Source organism: Merops nubicus, unplaced genomic scaffold, assembly GCF_000691845.1.
Source record: "Merops nubicus isolate BGI_N331 unplaced genomic scaffold, ASM69184v1 scaffold50, whole genome shotgun sequence".
NCBI classification, from domain to species: Eukaryota; Metazoa; Chordata; class Aves; order Coraciiformes; family Meropidae; genus Merops; species Merops nubicus.
Genome location: NW_008583308.1, coordinates 356 through 23,481, shown reverse-complemented (window position 1 = coordinate 23,481; position 23,126 = coordinate 356). Strand labels below are relative to the sequence as shown.

Genomic DNA, 23,126 nt, shown 5'->3' with positions numbered 1-23,126 from the left:
AACCTAAGCCATTCTATGATTCTATACTAACAGGCTTTCCTAGAATGTATAATATCTAGAATATATTATCCAGGTTTCCTCTTTATCTGGTATTCCTTTCATACCCTCCCTCATAAGCCTACCTGAAGCAGAACACAGGCTGAATGCAAATCACTTAATTTATTCAGGGATTAATAAAGAGATAAAACCTGACGTTACAGGTTTAAAAGACATGAAAAGAAATTCACAGCTATGAAAAAATGACTTGCTTTCCTTTAGCCCCACTTTTGTTCTCAAAGTAGTTCCCTATGCCCCATCTGCTTATGCATTGTCATTGCCTGAGGAGGACATGGTGCTTAGTAGCTCTAAAACACAACCAAACTGCCCCTCCTGACAACTTGGTTTCTTGTACGTTCACAATCAGGGTGCAAATATAATCAAAACTACAAGAGGCATTCAAGGAAATCAAGCCTTGCATGAATTCTTCCACGAGGCTTTGGGAAAGATGGAGCTGTGTGAACTGACAGAGCCCCACCTCCTGACTTTGATGAATTCAGGAGACTTGCTCAGTTTTATTCTGAAGGAAGCCACTGTCAGCAAAGAACCATTGATTTCAAGTTGCATGGTCAATACAGTGTTTGGCAGGGCTAGTGAAGAGGCTGGACCTGTGGCCAAACCAGCCAGTTATCTAACTTGGAATGAGTGAAATGACACCAATTAAGGGTGAAGAAGTCCAGTTATAGGGAACTGCAACAAATAAATTATGTCCTAAAGGCCTCTGCAACCTGAGGAACAGCTTTGTATTGAGAGCCTTGCATGCGACAAATAAAATGAGCTAGAAGAAAGAAATGTCAGTTCTTTCTGAGGCAAAAAGTTTTAGCTTATCAAAACCTATTAGTACTTTCAGTCCAATTACATTTTGAATAAACACACCCCATCCCCATTGTGTTTCTCTCTGAATGATTCTGGTATTTTCTTTCAGGAATAAACTGAAGCAGCCACTGCAGGCAATTAACTCAATAAATGACGACCAGGAGAAAGCACTGATGGTGTTGCCATGCTAATCCAAGACCTGTGACAAGTTTTAACAGCAGCAACAGTGGTGGAAAAGCTGGTATGTTCTCACCTCGAGAGCACCTTCACCCACTGACACAGCCCCACAAACACAAAGGGTGACAAACTGCAACACTGAAAAGCAGAATTTAGCCCCGTACGGGTGTATATCCAATAAAAATTGTGCAAATAACAGCTGCCCTTCATAAAATCCACCTTTCCAAACACCAGTAGTTTTGCTCTTTCCTCTTTAAGTACAGTTTTATGGAATAGAAAGGGATCATGAGATTCCAAAATGGTTTGAGTGTGATCTCTGTTATTCCCTGGAGACTTCCCTGCATGCCTATAGAGTTATGGTGCTGAAGAAAACTTCATTCTTCCTTCAGTCTCACACCCTGTGCTGCAGAGAATAGATCCTCTGTAAACCAACACAGGAATCTGGGATAGATCAGGGCTTTCTGAGATCCCACCAGTTCTTTCAAGAGCTGAGGGGAAATACAGACTCTGGAATTGCCTCTCTAGGGTAGAAGCTACAATGGGAAGCAAGTGACCCACAGAGCTGGAGTTTTCTAAACCCATGGTTGAAATAGATCAGAATCCTACTGAAAATATGAATGTTGACATACACAGGACCACTGCCATGCAATTCCAGGAGCTACCTGTTACCTGCAGACAAAGCTTTATGGCAAAACTTGTCCCATACTTCTCTTCATCAGAAACTTATCCCTTCCATAACCCAGACTGTTGTGTTTTGTTTTTTCCCCCATGAGTATTTAAACATCTAAATGACAGAATTCTGTCTACTACTTGGCATGTGAAGACCCTACATCAACAGTGGAACTGGAGGCAGCATGTCTCTAAACAGCAGCAGAACTGTTAAAGCAGTGATGATAGGCTCTGGAAAGGCAGTTCTCTTTCTGGCTCTAGTATTTCTGAAAGTACTAATCCTGCAAAAAAAACCAGTGAGCTATCCCCCAGGAGCCAGGATTTAAGAGGCAAAAAAACCCAAAAGGCAGATGAGAGATGTGGAATGAGCAGTGGGAGACTTAGAAAAGGTTTGAACAAGCAGTTTTCCAAATATTTATCTATATACATGTAGACAAATCCACCAGAAGAATATTTACAATGTGCTTAAAAGAAGCATGGCTTGGCCAGAATTTTCAGTATTGAATATTCTTTTTTTTTAAGTGGCCTTGTATAAGGTCCCACTTTGTAGACACTGTTTAGCAAAGCCCTAAATGTATTTTGCATTTATAAGAGAAAGAGCTGACACATGAAGCTTATGCTAAATATCTGGTTGTGCCTTTTCCATGGTCCTTAGTGAGGACAGGACCATTTACCTTCAACTGAGACTTAGCAGGGATGATGCTGGTTTCAATAACACTTGGAATTTGCTAGAAATCCTTTACATCCCCAACTCCCCTCCTTCCTCCTACAAGATAAGCACTAGTTCAGTCACAGTATTTGCCTTCAAATTAATTCCAGGGAAAAACTAATTAAAATTCAGACTGCATGATTATAATGGTTCTTTCTTGCCTTAGAAGCTTAAGACTTCTGCAAGGGACTGTTCCAATGTGTAATTCTACTGCCTCCCCAGTACACATGCATCCAGTAAGATTAATTGCACAGCACTTCATCCCAAGCAACAGAGAAAATCTTCTTAGGTCACCCATGCAATGTTGTTTTCTTAATAAAGCCACCTATAGATACTCTGCTGTTGCATTTGAAGAGTTATTCTGATACTGTCCATGTTTCTGGACAGATATTTTTGTTTCTTTTTGCAAAACTCCCTTCTCTAAAGGCAGATATATCAAAAGCAGAGATACCTTAAGGAAATAAAACTTCTGGCACAGGCAGCCAGGTGAACATCAACTGAGAAAGACTCTTACCTGGCAAAGGACACCCTAAGATTTCCAGTCTCATACAGATGCTGCCTTCTTCAAACCAGGAGCGGGGGTTTATCCGGATGTAACGTGCAACCAGTGGCACTGGCAACATATTGAGGACTGGGATCTCTTTCTCACTGTTTCCTTCAAAAATCTGTGTAGGCCAAACACACAGAAATGGCAAGATCAGTTCTTCAAGAAGTCTCTTGGCACTGCTGTTAATAGAAACAGTCAGCAGGTACAGCCCCTGGTTGATGGGTGGCACAGAACTGCTCTTGATACAGGACAACCCTCACACGCAGTTCTTCAAGAAGTCTCTTGGCACTGTTGTTAATAGAAACAGTCAGCTGGTACAGCTCCTGGTTGATGGGTGGTACAGAACTGCTCTTGATACAGGACAATCCTCACACACCACTAAGGGAGGGGCAAAGGAGCCAGAGGTCCACAATATCTCTCTAACAAAAAGTGCTTCATGGGCATGAGGTGCCAGGGACCAGCAGACTGATGCTAACCCTTGCATGGGGCATGATTCAAGAAACATGTCTTACTACAGCCAAGACCACTGCCAAGGTTGTACTCTCATCCATAGGCAGACACAGATCTGTCTGCCATATAGTATATCCTGTGTCTCTGCATTATGTGATTTTCTCTTCAAATTAGTGGGATCACAGATGTTGCCTTGTCATCTTACACTGATGAATGTCATAAATCAAAGCTCCATGTGGACAGCCCCCACTTTCCCACCTCTGCTCCTCAGAAAACGTGTTTCATGATACTCACCACATCTCCAGACTCATTTCTGACAGCAGTCCATGCATGACTGTCATTGCTCACCAATACTCTGTAAGAGGTCACCCAGTTACTCCTTGAAAAAGACAAAGGGTATCTAAGTTACTTTTTCATAGCTTGAATGAATTGAATGACTGCATACTGTGTTGAATGTAATAAAGCTTGTAAGACTACTAGCAATGGAAATCCCACTTGGCAAAGTCATGTCAACACTCCCTTGAAAAAGTGACATGCAAATTGAGATTCAACAGATAATTATAAAAAACCTAGCACAGACAAACAAAAAAAACCTTTGGGATTCCATGAGGTGTGGATTTACTACTCTCCCTTCTTTTTATATGCAGAGTTTGGGATAAATGGTGTATCTAAAATATATGCATCCAGTGTTCAACAATCTTACCTCTTCAGCTACAGAATACTGATTATTTCTGCTGTTATTAGGATGGGGAATAAAAAAAATCCTCTAGAAGGAAAAGTCCAAGAATTTCAACCAACAAAATTTCCATTTTTTCCAATAGAGGAATGACAGAAGCCTGCAGTTATTGTTGTTTTTATAAGCAACAGGTAGGAACAAAGAGACAATTCTGTCTCTGTGCAGCAGAGTCCAACTGATCACAGATCCAGTACACAGCTACTGTATTGACCCAGATCAATCTTCTCCAGCCTGATCTTTGGAGTGGCCTGTTATCTGATTTACAGCAAAATTCCCTTTAATCCAAAAAAGAAAAATCTTAATTCATACCTCAGTTGTGCCTTGTCTGTATTCAGCTAAAGAAGAGTAGGAGAACTATAATTCTGCTTCCTATGTTCTGAGAGGAGTTAAAGCTCTGTAGCTTTTACACTGTGTGGGCATTCCCCATGGTAATGTGTACACAGCTATTGAGAAGGTAATGCCCTGACTCTCCTCTCATATTTGTTAGTCTGAAAGTGCAGCAGTAATTTGATTTTTATCTAACACTTTCCTGGTTTCAATAGGCAGCGACTTGCAGGAGAGTTGTGGCTTAGAGGTATCTTTGTGCTGTAAAGTCAGTCCAGGATGATTAAATTCTATTTTTGTGTATAAAAACTGATAGTGCCCAACCAGCAGTTCTCCAGAGCAGCCATTGTTGAACATGGATTCTTAGCTGGGAGTGAAACGAAGGTAAGGAGAGCTCTTGGGACTAGAAAGAATAGGGGCAATTGGGGCTTTTCTTTTAAAATCAACAAATAATATTAGTAAACTACCTATGAACACTCATGGTGACTTCACTGTGTTTAAATGGACAAAGTAGTCTTTATGTGGTCCTTAAAAGAGAGTCAGGCTTCTAGTGAAGGCAAAAGAAGGGGCAGAGGCAGAAAAAGAGCAAATTAATCAGCCACAAGATCAGCACACAGTTCATCCAGCTTCCTCTTGTACAAAACAATGACCTTCAAATAACACCTAAGTTGGTGCATGAAATGGAGCAGAAAATGGATAACTAGACTTCAATCTGCTAGTTCATTTTCTGAGCAGTGGTTCCACTTTAAGTAAAAGATTCAAGCTGATGTCCAGCCTTAAGTTACACCTAAAACCAAAGGTGTGCAGTAGGATTTAGAAAAGCACTTGTGTGTAGCATACCAATACCCCCCAAAATTAGTCACTTTGTAAAATAAATCAATAAATGGACAAACCCAGCTTGGATTTGCACACTAAATGAGCAAAATCTTTCACCAGCTTTCCTCAATGAATAGATTTTGCCCTTCATGCTACTTTAAGAGGAAAAATCTTGCCTATTGCCAAGCACACTGAACTTTTGATTACTGTATTAAAATAAAATACACCTATCACTTGTAATGTACACACTACTTCAACGTTTGCTAAACAGCTTTAACAAGTTAGCAGCACTCTGGAAATACTGATTGTCTGCCTCTCAGTGGAAGATCTTCTGGAGTAGGGGATTTACTGGAGATGTGTGAAATGCTATTCTGGCATCTCCAGTCTTCATGGCTGTTAAATGAGGCACAACACGCTATGGAAGTCTCTACTAACTCTTGCAAAAATCTTTCCTTTCTTCTTGCAGTGTTTTCTGTGATCATGAGTTGAAGACAGGCAGATTAACTTCTAGCAAAGAGGGAAATTGGGAATTTTGGAAATGGTCAACATCAAAATTCCAGGAGGAGGAAAGATAGTTTTTATCTGATTGGAAAAGGTAATAAACAAACAAACAAAAAACAAGCTGGAGAGCAAAGCTCATAGGCTTGAACAGGAGTGGTGGTAGTAGTAGTATAAATATTCAGTGCATATTTTTGTTCTGTTGGTGTTTTGGTGTGGTTTTTTTTGTTTGTTTGTTTGTTTTTGTGGGGTTTTTTTTTGGGTCATCCTTGTGGTCCCTTCCAACCCTGACTGATTCTGATTCTGTTTTAGCAGAGGACTTAGTAATGCTGGCTTGATGGTTGGACTTGATGATCTTAAAGGTCTCTTCCAACCTAAAGGATTCTATGATTCTATGATTTTATTTTTCAATATCAGGTTAAGTGCCAAAAGAGACAATGTCACAAATGAAATAACATCATTACTTTTGAAGTATTACAAATTCTTTTTTTCATTTCAACTGCACAAAGATTAAGAAGGCAAACACAAAACATCCATATTCATGACATCTGGAAAAGAAATTCAAATAGAGTAACCACAGTCACACAAAGCCAAGACAACAGTGGGCATTCTTTAGGACTGAGAATTTTCTAAGAGTCATGGCACATACAGAAAGTTTTTGAAAGAACCAGATTATTTTACTGGTGTGAGACAATGTTGCTGTTACACTAAAATTTCCAAGCTAAGACTTTTACTTACTGTTTTAATTTTCTCACTCCCTACAGCTTCAAAGGTTCAAATTTCTCCCAAAGGAAAATGTGTAGTCATCAGTTGTACACATCTTCCAACTAGAGTAGCAACAAGTAACGTGCTTTATTAAAAGTCTCCCAAATAAAATACACCTAAGACTACATCCAGTCTTGTACATTTGTGGCACAAAAGGACTACCAAGGGTCATGGGACAAGATAAATCAGTGGAATATATTAGGAGACATCACATCCTTTTAACTGTATTTGCCTGTAAGGAATAAGCATCCACTTTGTATCTGTTAAGATGTAGAATAAAATCATTACAGGTGATCAGATCCTTCTCCCAATGGCCTTAAATGCAAAACCACATCTAGGGCTTAAATTCTTCTTCCTTTTCGCCAGTGTCATAAGAAAAACAGCTTCTGCTAATATTAAAAAGGCTGCTGTAAAATCAGATTTCCCTCAGAAATGGCATCTTCTGCCTTCAAGGCACATTCTTCAGGGTGGGCAAGAGGAACTCTGCATGTATTCTTGTGTTCAAAGTAAATAACTAGGAGAAACAAATGCTAACTTCTGACCAGGCAGTTGAGTATCTTGAAGTCTCAGATATTTCCACAGACACAGAGCAGCATTCTCATACTGAACCTTCTCAGAAGCTGCAGAGTTTCTATACATGTGCAGCACAGGAGGTCTGATGCTTCCAGGAAGCAGATGGATGTGTTGCACAGGCTTGAATCAACAGCCAGTCTGTTTACACTAAGCACAGTGCTTCCTGGAACTGAAGAGCTCAATAGACACACGGTGCTCAAGTTCTTCCTGCAGACACAGGACTCTAAAGCTTTCAGGGAATCTGAGCACAGAAACACGACAGCTAAAGCAAAGTGTTGTGCTAGAAGAGATATTGGGGAATATCATCTGTGTTGCTACCTGGTGACAAGAAAAAACATCTCATTGGGTTTGGGATTCACAGATATTAATTTCTGCAGCACATCACATCCAATCTTTTCAAGGCCCATCAGCACTGAACAATAAAGTTATCTAAGAAAAGCTGAAAGAAGCTGTAAAGATTTCCAGTACTTAGAATGTCCTTACTGTTTTAAAGAAGCTCTGCTGAATTCACTCCCTAAAAATCTCTCCAGACCTACTATTATGTTCCTCAGACAAAAACACAGATATTTCTTGGTGTAGAGAGTCAAGGCAACATAATTCAGGGCAAGTTCTCACTGCCAGCATTCAGAAAAGAGTGTGTTAATTATGGAGCTCTTTCTTGGCAAGAAGCTAGGCAATACAGAAGTCATTGTGTGACAGCACCTTCAAAAGCTTTCCAGGTTATCTCTAGTTCAGCATGCTCTAGCACAAAGTGGTGCTCACACGAGTGCCTCATGAATTTCATCCATGCTGGAAAGACTCACCAGAGACAGATTTGACAGGAATGATTTGAATTCAGATGCTCCCCATTAATCATCCTCTTAAAAATTTGTGCCAGCTTTATGCCTTCAGGAGGAGCCTATCTGAAAAATCTCCCTATCTACTGCCAACACTAATCAATTCGTTTCACAGAAATTAAATGCAAAAAAAATATATTTTGATTCAAATTCACTTAATATGGTGGATCTTTAAAATTATTATTATTATTTTTATCCATAAAGCATTATATTTAGACAAGGCTTCTTTGAACATCTTCAACTTTAAATTCAGTTCCTTGTGATGCACAGAAATGTCCAGCTTGTCCATTTCCATCCAAAAAAAAAGTAGAAGCTGAGGGACTGAGTGACTTGCCCAGGGACAGAGAAGAAACACGAATCAAAGTAGAGGATTAAAAGAATTAAAACCAGGACTCCTACAGCCTTGGCAGGTTCCTGTCCGAAGAATCATCTTTTCCTTATCTAACCACATAATACTGAGCATGGGGAAAGATACCTTTGGAGAACTAGAACACACCTTTCTGCTTTGCCTTCCCCAACACAACTTGCTCATTTCTCTTTCCATGTATTAGACACACAGATGAATCCCAGCTCTGCACAACATGCTCTGAGCCCTAAAAGAGAAGCAGTGGAGGGATGCCAGACTTTTGGCTGCCCAGCCTCTGGCAGGCAAGTGCATCACCTGGGACTTCTATTTGAGTAGGGTTTTATTTTGTTTGAACAGCATCTGCTGCATCTAATAAGTTAAGGCCAAGCTTCTCAATAACAGAAAGCTGAATAAGCAACAAGTGAAATAAATCTGATGCTCTTATCCTAGTCTCTAAGGATGCTTTTCCACATCAGTGCAACCCCACAAGATTTGAGATAAACAAGGAAGGTTGGCAGGTGCTGGCCAGCAGAAGCTCAGGTCCACAGTGGCAGAGATGCTGTGGATGAGACTACCAAACATTGGCAGAGTTCACGTTGGCATTATCTACAGTGGACCTGGCTCCAGCTGACCCTATTATTCTTCTGCTGTCATGATAATCTGATTTATCCGCTTTGCAAAACCCTAAAATTAATAGAAAATAGAAGCAGACTGGCAAACAGATGTGTATCCTCCCATAATATATAAATTGACAAGCCAAAACACTTGAAAGAGCAGAATCTCTGTACAACAACAAAAAAATATGCTAAGCAAATCTTAGATTAAACTGTCCTCGTGCAACAGCATCAGCACGCTGGCAATTAAAAGGCTTCCTGCTTGAAAGAGTCGTTTGTCATCTCATGCAATTAAATGTAAAACCATTAATATTAATATTCTATAATAATATTTCTGTTGATAAAAATTTTAAATCAAGCACTGCCCAACAGTTTCAAAAACAAGCCAAGTTAAAAAATGCTCAGGCTAACCACAGGTAGCCCAGCAAGTTTTACAAAGTAATTAAACAAGATTTAATAGATGGGGCTTGACTAGCAAGCAAGGGTTGATTTTTCTTTAATAATTGAAATCTTTGAATGTTTAATTTTTGAAAGGGCTTCTAGCTGACTTAAATGAATGTACTGCTGTGAAATCCAGCTCTTTGAAGGCCCTATGAAGAAAAACTCAGGGGAGGAATTTCACTTGCTCAGAATGAAGCACGTACAGATTTTTCAGAGCTTTCTCCTCCGTGAGGAGATGGGGTTGGAAAAGCTTTTCTACCCAACAGCTGCCAATTCTGGCCAGGGTTGGACAAGGTTTTCATCTCTGACCCTCTGACCTTTCTAGAAAGGTGCCAGCTGTGGGTGTTCTGATGCTGGACATTCAGATAGTAACACCTGAAGGTGCCAGGCCTCCTATGTGGGGTCAAAGACATCCTCTGCCCCAAAGATTTATGGCCTTAACACTTGGCATTTCAGGCCATTCTTCATAAAGAGGTCTGCATGTGTTTGAAGATCTTACCCCACACTTTTCAGCTTTTCTATCTTCTATATCTGCTAAATACAACCAAACTATGATTCCTTTTCTTCTAAGCCTACTTTTGTGACATTTTTAACTTTTTTGAACCTACCACGCCTTTATAAACCAGTCATGTATTTGGAGGAGAAAGATCTGAACTACACAGGCACTGCCTCACTCAGTCTTTTTGTCTCCTTCCTGGGAACTTGAGAAGTCTGCCCAGGGCACGAGTGGAGGGGAAGAGAGCAGCTGCCTGATGCCTCCCAGGTGACCCCCCCAGTCATTCCCATTGCAACGAGTCATAATGCACATGCAAAATATACAAATCAAGGCTGTGGTTAATAACTGAGTAATCTGCTGCAGCAGATGCCTGTGTGCATTTGATGAATCCTTTTCCTAAAGGCTTCAGCTCACTTGATTTCAAACCACCCATCACAGTCCCTTCCCTGGAGGTTTCCTTCCTCTTCTGAACATCTCCAGTGAGCCTCACTGTGCAAAGCAGGTTTTCTTCACACACCAAAACCCTTTCACAGTCCAAAGTGTTGGTTAACCTCAGAATTCCCAAGGACTTGATAGATGCCTCACCCCTGGAAACATGCCAGGTCAGATTGGACAGAGATCTGAGCAACCTGCTCTAGTTGATGTCCCTCCTCACTGCAGGCCTGGGCTACATGACCTCCAAAGTTCCTTCCCAACACAAAGGTGTCTATGATTCTGTGAAACACTCTATGGCTTTAATCAGGCAGGATCCCTCATGGGATGAGAGTGACCTGCTCCCTCTGAGCACAGCACAGTGACTCACAGAGCCCTTGGCAAAGGAGCCAGAACTGGAGCAGGAACATCATGACAAACCCTACTGCAACACAGCAGCAGCCACCGTGACATTTTTGTCAAGCAAACTTGTGAGAGTAAAAAAACATTTCTGGGTGTGCTGTCAGAACTCCACCTACACAGGATCATCCCAGCTGGTCACAAACCCAGCTCCCCAGCGCCCAGAGCGGGGGGGTTGTTGCATCAAATTCCTGTGTAGGACACCAGAATTGAGGTGGAAGATTAATGTGGCACAGGGCTTGAAGTTGGGCAAACAGATGGAGAGCATTCAAGGCTGAAGCTGATGAATGCTCACTCTCAGTGCTGAAACAGTTGAGAGCCCATGAGATGATTCCACCAAACCAGAGTTAAGGGAAAATATAACTTACCAAGAAAATCAATCATAAATAGCAATATAATATTGAACTAGTGGCATTAATATATCAGGAGAGATTTTCCTGCCCTGAATTCAGGGGTTTTTTTATAGCTTCCATCAATATATTTAATATGATTTCAGAAGATTTGGAACAATTCCCTCTCTAAGAGTCTGACTTTGGGGAAGATGTAATAATCTCTGCAGTCCTGTCACCCAGTCAGGGCAAATAACAGTTTGCACTGACTCAATGCACCACAACTGTTCAAGTCAGTACACAGCAGCTGCTTATTTTGTTAGATGATTTGGATAAAAACATCAAGACATTGCATTTGCTGAAGTTTCATCACGGTGTGTTTTCACAGCCTTTGCACGGGGAGAGGAGCTGCTGCTTTGAAAGTCAATGCCAAGGATGTCTGTTGTCCTTGTGAGGTGGGCAGGGTTTAGTGTTTCATTGAATCACAGAATGGTTTGGGGTGGAAGGGATCTTAAAGATCATCCAGTTCCAACCCTGCCTGTTGGAACATCTCCCTCTAGACCAGGTTTATAGTTCATTCTACTATACTTTCAAAAACACTATTGCACTGTTGGGTTTTGCCCCTTTTTTTGTGTGTACAGTGCAAAATTCTATTCTCTTGGTTATCTGTAGAAACAACTCAAATACCTGTGAGTAGCCACCACGCTGTCCCAAACACTAACACAGTTACTCTGAAAGGATTATCACTGCTCTTAATACTCTTCATTGGCATACTCAAGGTGCTGATGTGATTATCTCTCCATGAAGCCAATCTTACTACTAAGATCATGGTCTTAATACCATGAATGGCTGATAAACTGGGGAGGAAGCAAGGATTTTTACCCTCTTGCAAGTGCAAGGAAGTTTACCAATTTGCAATCCTCACTGTGCAAAAATAAACCCCAAAAAAGAATAAAAAACAAAACAAAACTGCAAATCTCAGCTCCTGAGGAATTACCAGTTAGTATAGCAATAAATTACAATTTGGTGCAACACATTTATTTTGTGGCTAAAGAACAGAATGTTGTAGTGCCAAAATTAGAAACATGTAAACTGCATTGACCTAAATTCATCCTCAACTCTATCTCTGGAAGATTCCCAGCTTGCTGCAGACCTACAGCTCCTTAAGGACAGTTTGTCAAAAGGGATGTTGGGGCATCATGAAGGGCTACACTGCACACACAGAGAAGGCTGAAGATGAGGGTCTACTCCAAAAATTGCAAAAAATAGGCAAATTCTCTATTCAAATACAAATATCATGTCTTTAGCAAAAGCACAATCAGACACAAAATCAAGTCTGATGGATATTTATTAGTTGTTATCCCTACAGAGTAGCACAAGGAAACCAAACAAATGATTCAGTAGGGAGAGTGTAATGGTGTTTACACTAGCTTCTAATTAAAACAGTTAGGAACAAAAGTGTCCAGTTTAAAGCATGTCAGTTTAGAAGCAAGCAATAAGTCATGATAATTATTCCTTCCAGCCAGCAATGACATCAATTTGTTGTCTTCTCCAACCAACTAAGCTTTTAAGTCCTGTTGCAGGTTTGCAAGATGTGAACTGACCACTACCCTAAAACCAGACTTTAAAAATTGTCACCTCCCTTTTTTGTTGTTGTTATTATTTAAGGGAAAAAAAAAAGAAAAATATCTTGCATGAAAGTAAAAAATCTTCATTATTTTCATGAGGCTGAAAGGTCTTAAATAAGCCATCCTTGGAAGCATGACACGCAGTGACAATGTATAATTGAACATGGTTGAAAGATTAATTTTAAGAAAATGTTTCCAGTCACAAATACATCTTACTCCAACACTGCATCCTCTTCTAAAAATCAAAACATCCTCTGCACTGAAACAGCCTGAAGCTTTCTATTACAGCCAATATTCTGTTTAGACGTGTGGGCTTTCTCTTGATACAAAAGATGGTGCTGAACTATCAAAAGATTGTTTGGGTTCTGAGCAACACACTTCCTATGTTTTTTAGAGTCTTGCCAAACTGCTAAGAATGATTAATATTTTCTTTCCTTCTGTCAAGATTGTGCATATTTTAAACTATCACATCATTTCTTTAAATAATATGGCACAATTCCACAACGATGCTTCCCTTGTCCCACTCAACACCATTGAACAGTTGTTTAAAAATACTTGGTTCATAAAACTGAACTATTTATTGGCATTTATATAAGGAACTACATTCTGTGTTTCTCCCCCAAATATCCAGCCATAAACCCTCTTGTAACCTCTCAGAGGAGGATGTCACATGCCTTTCTCAGAGGTCACATCACTCTCCCAACTTCTTCTAGCCTGAAAGGCCAACAAAACAGCTCTGCAAAGACAGATCACTGATATCTATCAGCTATTGGATATTCAGAACAAAACTGATCCCCAAATGTTCTTGGTTCATACAAAGGAACTCATATTCTGCCCACTCTCAAGGTGATAAAGCTTTCAACCAACACTTGTGGCACTTCTGAGTTTTGGATATATTCAGTGTAAAAAAAAAATCAAAAAGAAGTCCTGGTTCTCACAGCTGGGTCCCCTTCATCTGTGAAATTCAACATTTGCAGATCTTCTGGATAACCTAAGCAAAGTTGGCATTTTATGATGGTACAAGAGCACTTTGCCATGACTTCAGGTGTCCCAAAGAATGACTGAGGTGCCTGAACCACAACAGCCCTTGAGTCCACGGGTTTGCTTTGACTGGCAAAAAAGACTCCTCAGATGCAGAAGGTTTTGTTCAAAGCCTTTTTTTTTGCTTGTTACAGGAGGAAAAAAGAAAACCTGAAAGATTTAATTCCACGTGACTAGCACAGAATTCACAGCCAGGCAGTTTGAGCACAAAATTTGACTCAGAAGTGGTTTTTCTTAAAAAAAGGAAATGATTAAACAATTCAAGTATTCATTACTAACCAAGCATAGTTTCCTTCCTTCTCTAAGCAGGTCATCTGTGCTTTCAAGAGCTGTTTCTGCCCCTTGACCTGCTCCTCCTCAAGGCTCTCATGTCTCAAACACAAGATCCCTGAACAAGCAAAGCTGAGCCACAGCCCATAGGGCTGGACACACAAGAACTACCAACTTTCCAGGGCAGATTGGGAGAGGAATTACTAAGGTGAAGAAGTTCCTCCCAGCATAAAGAAAGTGACCCTTCCATGCTTTGTGTTGTGTCCTTCAATTCATTATTACCTGCAAAGCTCAAAAACAAACCCCACCAAAACCCAAGCTGGATTCACATCCAGCAAGGCTGCACATAAATGGACTGTCTCTGGGTGGAGTGAGTGTAAGGGATCATTTTGGGCCACCAGCAAAACCAGACTAGAGTTGTCAGTGTTGCCATGAAGGAGTAAAGAGTTGCTTCCACCACCAGTAGGCCAGCTCTGGTGACAGGATCAGACATACAAGCAGGATCAAAGATCAGGATGCTAATAACTCAAAAGTTGCAGTGAGGGGCAAAGTTGTTTGATGCAGGATTCAGTGTCCTTGCCTGCCCTCCCTTGTCACCTTACACCTCCTCATAAATTCAGAAGCAGCAAGCTAAAGGAACCAGGAGAGGCACCAACCTGATCTATGCAGAAGCTCAGATGGGACTTTCAGCTAAGTAAGTTTCTTCACTTTGTTGAAGTTTCTTGTTCAATACAAAGAGGGGGCAAAAAAAACCCACCATTGCTTTTCTACTTCTTTATCACTACCACAAAATAGCACAGGTGAACTTCACATCTATCCAAGTATCTTAATCTTTTTTTGTATAATGCTGGGAAAGTCTCCAAGGTTTAAATAAAAACCTTACCTTGGCTCTCAAGCTTGGCAGGCTTTTGCTTCTAATAAAACCCAGATCAGAGGGGTGTTTTTTGGCTCTCCTACCTGAAATAAGCTTATTCTCCAATATATGCTTCTATTAGTTATGAAAGCACTATATTCCTGTTGCATAACTTGGGAAGGTTGGGAGGTGCCTGAGGTAACAGAATGGCATCTTTTTGAAGAAACTTTCATATCACAAATAGTCCTCTTTGATAAAAGACAAGTGTAAAAGAAGGATGCTAATGAGTCTCCTTCACTTCTAATGCCTATTATAGCAAAACAGTCAAAAAAGAACCTGCCCACATCAGTTAATGTCCTACCAGCTTGTTTCTCCTGGGCTGGCTTACAGAAGTCTACACTCTGCATGCAACACCCATCTCCTGAGTGTACCACAAGTAGCAAAACTTCCATCAAGTGCTTCTGAGTCCCATCCTAAGGCAACTTCTGCTCCAAGCTGAAAGTCTCTACACTGTCTGGATCCAGTCTCCTCTTTTGTAGGTCTTTACCACAACAGAATTTTTCTTTTCATCCCACTTTCTTGGCTGCTGGAGGAACTGGCATAGGAAGTCTACTCTGATTAATTCAAAAAACAGCATCTGACATTTTCCCAGGTATGATGTTCCTAGGTGCTGAGACTCTGTAAATCCCAAGACACCACTCTTGGCCCAGATGAGGATTGCATACATCAGCCTAAACACTTTTGAAAGCAGGAACAACTACTTTGGTATCTCAGGGAGTATCAAGTTTTAAAAATCCAAGGACTTACACATGCAGAAGTAGAGTGCACAAGCATCCACTACACTGATTTTATCTGTTCAGTCTGATGAGGGGAGAGAAAATGAGGTGGACTGATGGAAGCCAGTCCCCCAGTCAAGGCTGTTTCAGAAGACACCAGGTGAGATGGAGGCCATCACACCCTGACAAGAAAAGCCACCTCCACAGCAGTCCCTTGTGTGCAAGCTGGAGGTAAGGAAGGAGCTCACCTCTTCCTGGGACTGTTTCTCCCTACTCCCCTGGCCCCTCCATGCACAGCTCAGTCTTACAGGTTGTGTTTTCCAGGAGACATTACCCTGACTCCCAGTGCAGCTGGGCCAGCTGAAGCCATCTTTGCTCCTGTGAGGCAGAAATGTGCCTGTTTCTCTGCAAATCTGAGGGGCAGTCCAGGAGGAGCCTGGACCTGCTCTCCCAACACCAGCCCTGCTCTTCCTGCAGACCCTCAGCGTTCTGCCCATCAGCTCTTCATGGGGAAAGAAGGCAAAAGCAAGATTCAATAGTTTTAAAAAAACAAAAAGATGACTGTGAATAACAACTATAAATAGAGTGTCAAGTCCTGCTGTAAACTTGCAATAGAGCTGAACTAAAAATAGCCATATGAGAGGATGAAGCAGTGCAGCACTGGCGTTGGTAGGAACACCAATGTTAAGAGCATGAATACAGAGAAGAATAAGACTTTGCTACAGTAATTATCTACCTTACACAGAACAATGTGGAATAAATATAGAAACCGTATTGCCAAAAAGGCTTCTACACCCACAGCAACATTAAAAGGGGAAAAAAACACCAGAAAATTAAATTACAGAAGAAAAAAAGAGACTCTCTTTCTTTTTTTCTTAGATATCATGGTATTTTTTTTGGTTTCCCTTCTATTAAATTGAACATTCATTTTCTTAAGTGAGAGATCTCACCAGAATGGCTGTAAGGCTGTCCAACTCCTGCACACTTGGTCAAAAGGTTTAGCAACACAAGTGCAATTATTTGCTCACATAACACAGTGAGACTCAACAAGGAATTAAAGGACTGAACAAACCTTGTAAAAATCAGGACAAAATAAATCAACACCTCCAGTTCTTGCTTATGCCAGCTGACTGCTGTATTGCTTATGTACACTTCTCACTTCATTCACCCTGGGTGTATCATAAAGCAGTCTGGGCACTTACACTCAGAAGCAGGTCACAAGTAAATCATAGAAACATTTAGGTTGGAAAAGACCTTAAAGATCATTAAGCTGACACTGCCACGTCCACCACTATGGTCCACATCCCTAAGCACCACAGAAGCACACAAAAGCCAGCTCTATAAACTCATTCTGTAACACAAGGTCTGGGCACCTACACTCAGAAGCAGGTCACAAGTAAATCATAGAAACATTTAGGTTGGAAAAGCCCTTTAAGATCATTAAGCTGACACTGCCACGTCCACCACTATGGTCCACATCCCTAAGCACCACAGAAGCACACAAAACTGTGCAAGCCAGCTCTATAAACTCATTCTATAACACAAGGAGTGATCAGAAAGCTCACAAATGCTGTCAACATTGAAAGTGGAAAGTGCCACCAGAGCAAAGTGGAGATCCTGGGCTCTGCATGGGCAAGCTCAAACTGCATGGAGGCTTCCTAGTATTCATAAACACAGTGTAACATGCCTGTTACCAAACTCTGCCATGCTTGTCAACACATACTACATGGCGTAACATGCCTGTTACCAAACTCTGCCAGGCTGGTCAAAACATACTATGTGGTTTTTTTTGTTACAGTATAAATTCTTCTAAAGAATAAAAAGAGTACAAATACAAAATTTGCCTTAACTGTTCATTTAAAAATCTTGTTGTCTTGGGATTTTAGTAATTATTTGGTGATTGCCTATGTATTAGGAAATACCAAAGATCACTGGTGTGTATTAGGAAATACCAAAGATCACTGGTTATTCTTTAAGATGATTAACTGATTTAAATACTGGAAAACAATTAGGAAGTTTAACACAAGCAACATTTGACAAGGTGAATATAAAAGTATATGATATGAAAGAATCATGGTGCTTCTTTTCCCAGATGTAGGAAATGACTGTGGAAGCTTGCTCCCCTTAAAGCTGTATTTTATGTTCTCTATAATAACCACTGCCATTTACTGTTCTTCCATTCAGTTACTTATGTCACACAGCATTTCCTTTCTTTCTTTTCCCCCTTGAAGAACCAAAACACAACACAACATGAATTCCTTGAAAGCTCAGAGTCTCAGGGAGTAAAGTAAGCATGTACTTACGACCAGAGAGAGTTCCTTCCTTGTGTGATGACTCCAGTGAATTTTGTTAGCCTTCGAGCATCTACTTCAATCCACTGATATGGGTCATTTCTTCCTGCACACCAAGCACCATCATAAAAATCATTTTCGTTAACACCTGCCTGAAAAGAAGGTAAAATTGTCTTCATAAATCAGAACCAAGAAACTGAAAGTCTTTCATGGGAAAGAGGAAAGAAAGCATGAAGGCATTATTCATCCCATTTATTCTTTTAGCTCTGTTTTTAAGACCCCTGAGACTGTTATTCTCAACAGCTATATAGAGTGACCAAAATATTTTCTTACTCAAAGCAGAGAGGGAAATTCAGCAAAATTCCCTTAAAACCCAAGAACCATTACATATAAATTTAAGTTATAGTTAGAAAGCATAAATAGAACTTCATTTCAGTCCACCTCTCTGTGCCTGTGTCCTGACAGAGCCTTTATCCAAAACAAATTACCTACCTGGTTTTCAGATTCATGGCAGTTCTAAAATGCCATGTCCAATCCATTAAAAAATGGTCAGTGCTGGATCAATCTCCTTTCCTCTGGAAGCAGCAGAGAGTGTAGGGCATATGGAAACACTGGTACCATTTCCCATGAATTTTCAGTCTCAGAATTATTAATTTTCATCACTAGGGTATCAGAGGTATAAGAACTCAGGTTTTTGCCCAAAGGTACTCCAACTTCTGTACCAATCTATATCCCCATTTTTGCTGGCAAAACCACTACAAGCATCCTTTTCACCATTTTCAAAGCAAGGTATTTTGAATAAGCTGTACTCAAAATACATCTGAAATAGCATTTAAAGAAATACAGCATCTGAGGTCTTTAGATATTTATCTTCTTACTAAAGCCCAGGAAATGGCCAACCACGTTGGCTACTGTCATAGAGAGCACAGAAGCTTTTCCATATGGTTTTCTGAGGCTGTATGTATTTTTATGATAATTCATCTGTGGTTAATGTGGATTTATCATTGCCATGCAAGCAATTCCAAGAATGAAGATCCTTAAATATTTCCTAAATACAAAAGAAATCATATAAATAAATATGTATAAATATAAATGAGTCATAGACACAGATTCAATTCCTAAACCCTCATTTTCTCAGGTATTCAAATCTCAGATAGGGCAGCTTAAAAATTACTTGTTTCCCTGCACCTACCAAAATTACCTGAACCACCTACTTCTATGTATTAACTGATATTTTAAAGTGGAGTTTGTGTAAAAGTTGAAGCACAAGACACAGAGAAAAACTATTAATAATGGAGGATAAATTCTTCAAGGAGAACTGAAGAACAGGAAAACATGAGAACATAAATATGATCACTGACCTGAGTTATAACCTTCTTCAAGAAAAAGTTTCAATGCATTTTAAAATAAGATGGGAGCTGAAGCAGCCTTAGGGTTTAAAACCCATGCTTGCCAGGAAGTGTTAAAATCTGCAGAGCACCCTGAATCAACGTCGTGCTAATCCCTTTTACACCTATGAAACCCCAGTTTCTGCAGACTAAGTACCCATATCTCTCACTGCTTCAGCTGGGATCCTTGGTCCTCATTCAGTTTGAGGCTATTTCCCACTGGTGTGATGCTCACCAGGGTGTAAAACTCTCCTCCTCATTACAAGGAGAGGGAAGAAAAGAGAAAAAAGAGCTTATTTGAAAAAACAAAACACCTCCAAACCTGATTACATACTCAAGTCTCCATGGTTTCCACTGGATTTAAATAAAACTAAACATTTGTTTAAGTTGTATATCAAACAGCTGGGATCCTTGGTCCTCATTCAGTTTGAGGCTATTTCCCACTGGTGTGATGCTCACCAGGGTGTAAAACTCTCCTCCTCATTACAAGGAGAGGGAAGAAAAGAGAAAAAAGAGCTTATTTGAAAAAAAAACAAAACAGAAAACCACCACCAAACCTGATTACATACTCAAGTCTCCATGGTTTCCACTGGGTTTAAATAAAACTAAACATTTAAGTTGTATATCAAATATGGGGAGTCTAAAGGACATGCTTATAGTTATGCACAGCTTAAAATACTATGGTCTTAATTAAAGATAAAGAGAGCATAAGAAAGAGAAAGAAACCATGCTCTTACTTTTTCCTGCTCTATTATTTCCCAACATCAGCTTCTCTGAAGCTAAAGAGAAAGAATCTCAATAAATTTATGTTAAAACTATTTTTTTTCAAGCTTCAAATCTGTATTTTTTTTTAAGATTGACGTTTTGAATTTGCCCTGTGGCCACTTTAAAATATTGTTTCTATAAGAAACAACCTCATAAACTCAACGTTTTGAATTTGCCCTGTGGCCACTTTATTGTTTCTATAAGAAAACAACCTCATAAACTCAAATCAAATATTTAGTGGTTAAAACTGCTATTCAAGTTCTTTGGAAAAAATCTTCATTCCTGAAAGACGAGAATAATTATAATCTAACATTCAATTTAAAAAATACAGAACAAGATAACTTTTCTCAGCAAAATATTTGAATGTAAAGGTTATATATATATTTGTCAGGTAGGAGCTCTGGAGGAAAGATGCACACTCCAAGGGGTCAGCAGACAAATCCATTTATTGCAAAGTTTTACAGCCTTTTATAGCAGACAAGAGAGAGCCCCCAAACCCCACAGGTGAACGAGCCTCTTCACATGCCTAAGCTGAGCTACAGATTGGATAATAACCACTGTCCATGCTCTGTCCATGTGCCCTGTCAGCCTTCACAACTGTTGTCCTCAGCTCTGCCCGTGTTTACATTCTTCTCCTCCTTGTTTGGCTAATTCAAGGTTGTTTCACAGACTTTCTCAGGCCTAGGAGAATCTCACTGTCTGCAGATTGTCCATGCTCAGCAAAACATGTTATCCTGCTCTGCAAGTGTGTCTCCACATATATTGACTTAACAAATACAATAGATTTGAGTTACAACATGCATAACTAAGCTATACATTTAAAGATCTTACATTATTTTCCTAAGAGACTGAGAGAGCTAATGAAAACTTTAAGTAAGGAAAGTCTTAAGCAGACCTTTCTTTCCTTCACTAAATTTCCACGTATAACCCAAAGCATAACCCAGCTTATATTTTACTTCCAGCCAAAAGCAAAAACATTTCTCAATTTGCAATGCCTTACAAAAAAAAAATACATCTTCAGTCTAGGAAACTGGACTTTTTTCTGTCACTCCAGAACTATTTATCTATAAATGTGAATGTTGAGAACAGTAATTCAAATAAAACAAACTCCTTATGTACCCAAAAACTAAGATGAAGCAAAATCAAAAGTTTACAACTCCTTTACAGATTTTATGACTTCTGATTTTAATTCAATCTTCTCTCACAAGCCAGCTATAGGAGCAGGAAAAATATACCTAATATCAAACTATTTCTGCCTAAATTCTCAGTTCCCAGCAGTGTGATCACAAACATTTTACCATAGGAAGTTTGGGAGGGGGGTGAAAAAAAGCATTACTCATCACGAGTATTTATAGCAACCACTGCCAGTAGAAGAGAAGAATTAAAGCACACAGGCTGAAAGTAGAACTTCAATAATTTTGCTGTTTGCTTTTGTTTTGATAAGGGAGCTTTTCAAAAAGAACTAGAACTGAAAAGACAAAAAGCAACACCTCCTGCTTATTTGCACACACACGACTGCATGATTTGGTTAATCTTCAGTGTTGTTTGGATTGCTCCGACCAGGAAAATGAGGAAGGGGAAGAAACATCATTTGACTAATTATTTCACATTTTAACCACTGCTAATTATTGTACGAGTGACACAAACTAACGACTTTTACCCCTGAAGGCAGAGATCCTCAATGAGTGTTATTTTAGGCTATGATTCTTCCCAATGATGTTAAATTACTACTGGTTGTGCTAAATTACTACTGGTTGTGTCACTACTGCAGTTACAGGTTCAATCTCCAATATGAAGGGCTCTAGAACTGTTGCTCCTCAAGAGGTCCTAGCTTCATCACCACCTTCATACAGGACTGGGAGCAAAATCAGCTCACCCACAGTGCAAGGTTACATGAGAAGCACATCTTAGAAGGTCTTATCCAGTCCTACTAAGCCTGTCCTTCAGAATAAAGCGCGTACCACCTGATTTATTTCATACGCTTCAAATAATCTAAACAGAAAAAAAAACACCAAAAACCCTCACACCACCTCAGAGGGAAGTCTTTGAAAGACTTCATTATTCTGCAAATTCCCTGTGAATCGAGGTAGTGCCGATTACCTGGGGTGAGCCCTAAGCTTCTCAGCTGACTTTGCATCAGATGAGCTTCAGCAGAGAGTGAATTTTGTCTTATTTCGGGGAAGAACACGAGTCACATGAATATTGTGATGGCACTGTGGTGATATCCAGACCACAGCACAAGGGCAGCAACCCATAAAATTGCTCATCACCGTGTATTTAGCATAGAGCTCTGATGAAACTTCAGGAGCATGTTGACCTCAAGGAGTCTGACTTCAGCCAAGTGTTTTTCTTCGTATGAAATACTGAACAGCATGAAAACACAGCTGCTTAAATCCCAGTGCCTTTTGCCTTTCCCCAGCACACCACAACCTGCCCTTAGAGCAGCAAAGAGAAATCACCAGGGACCTCATTACCCCTCTGACCTGTTAGTCCCCTGCAGTACCTACTCTTGGTGATAAGCATATATCTTTTCAATACCACTAAAATCCACACAAAGTAAAATCAGGCACCAAACCTCAAGCGACAGGGAAGAGAGCTGCACATTTTAAGCATCTTTGAAAAAATTTAAGCTAATTCCAAAGGAAACTACCCAAAGTAAAATAAATGCAAGCCCATACTTTTAACACTGCCAAACATAGTGGTAACTCTAAGTTGTCAAAGAGTTTAGGGACCTACTGTATCTGTAGTATACACACAAACTTTCAGTAGGGGTAAAAGCTTTTCACTTGAGGATTACTAGAAATTTTAGAGGGAAAGATTTAGCAGAGAAAAAGGGCTATATTTGAACAAGAAAAGGAAGCAAGCCAGAAGTCACTTGGATGTAAGCTAAATGTTGCTGGGGTATCCGTGCTTGAGCCTCCCACAGTCCTGAGATCAGGGAATTCCCTAGACCAGAAATGAGTAAAAGCAGTTTTGGGACAATAAGAAGAATCAACCCATGCAGAATTCAGACAGCTCAGGAAAACAACACTAAAAAAACCTGTATCAAGGAAAATTGAGACGTTGTGAAGCCTTTGTTCACAGGAAAGAAAATATCTTGAATGC

At 40.0% G+C, this 23,126-nt stretch overlaps 1 protein-coding gene across 1 annotated transcript; it reads right to left on the bottom strand.

The window, feature by feature from the left end:
* Positions 1-2,921: 2,921 nt before the first annotated feature.
* On the bottom strand, positions 2,922-18,041 carry LOC103772716 (inactive carboxypeptidase-like protein X2; the record flags this gene model as incomplete). Its single annotated transcript, XM_008940061.1, has 3 exons — positions 2,922-3,072; positions 3,699-3,783; positions 17,881-18,041. Coding segments are annotated over 3 exons (397 nt in total), but the record flags the coding sequence as incomplete, so codon positions are not given.
* Positions 18,042-23,126: the final 5,085 nt, after the last annotated feature.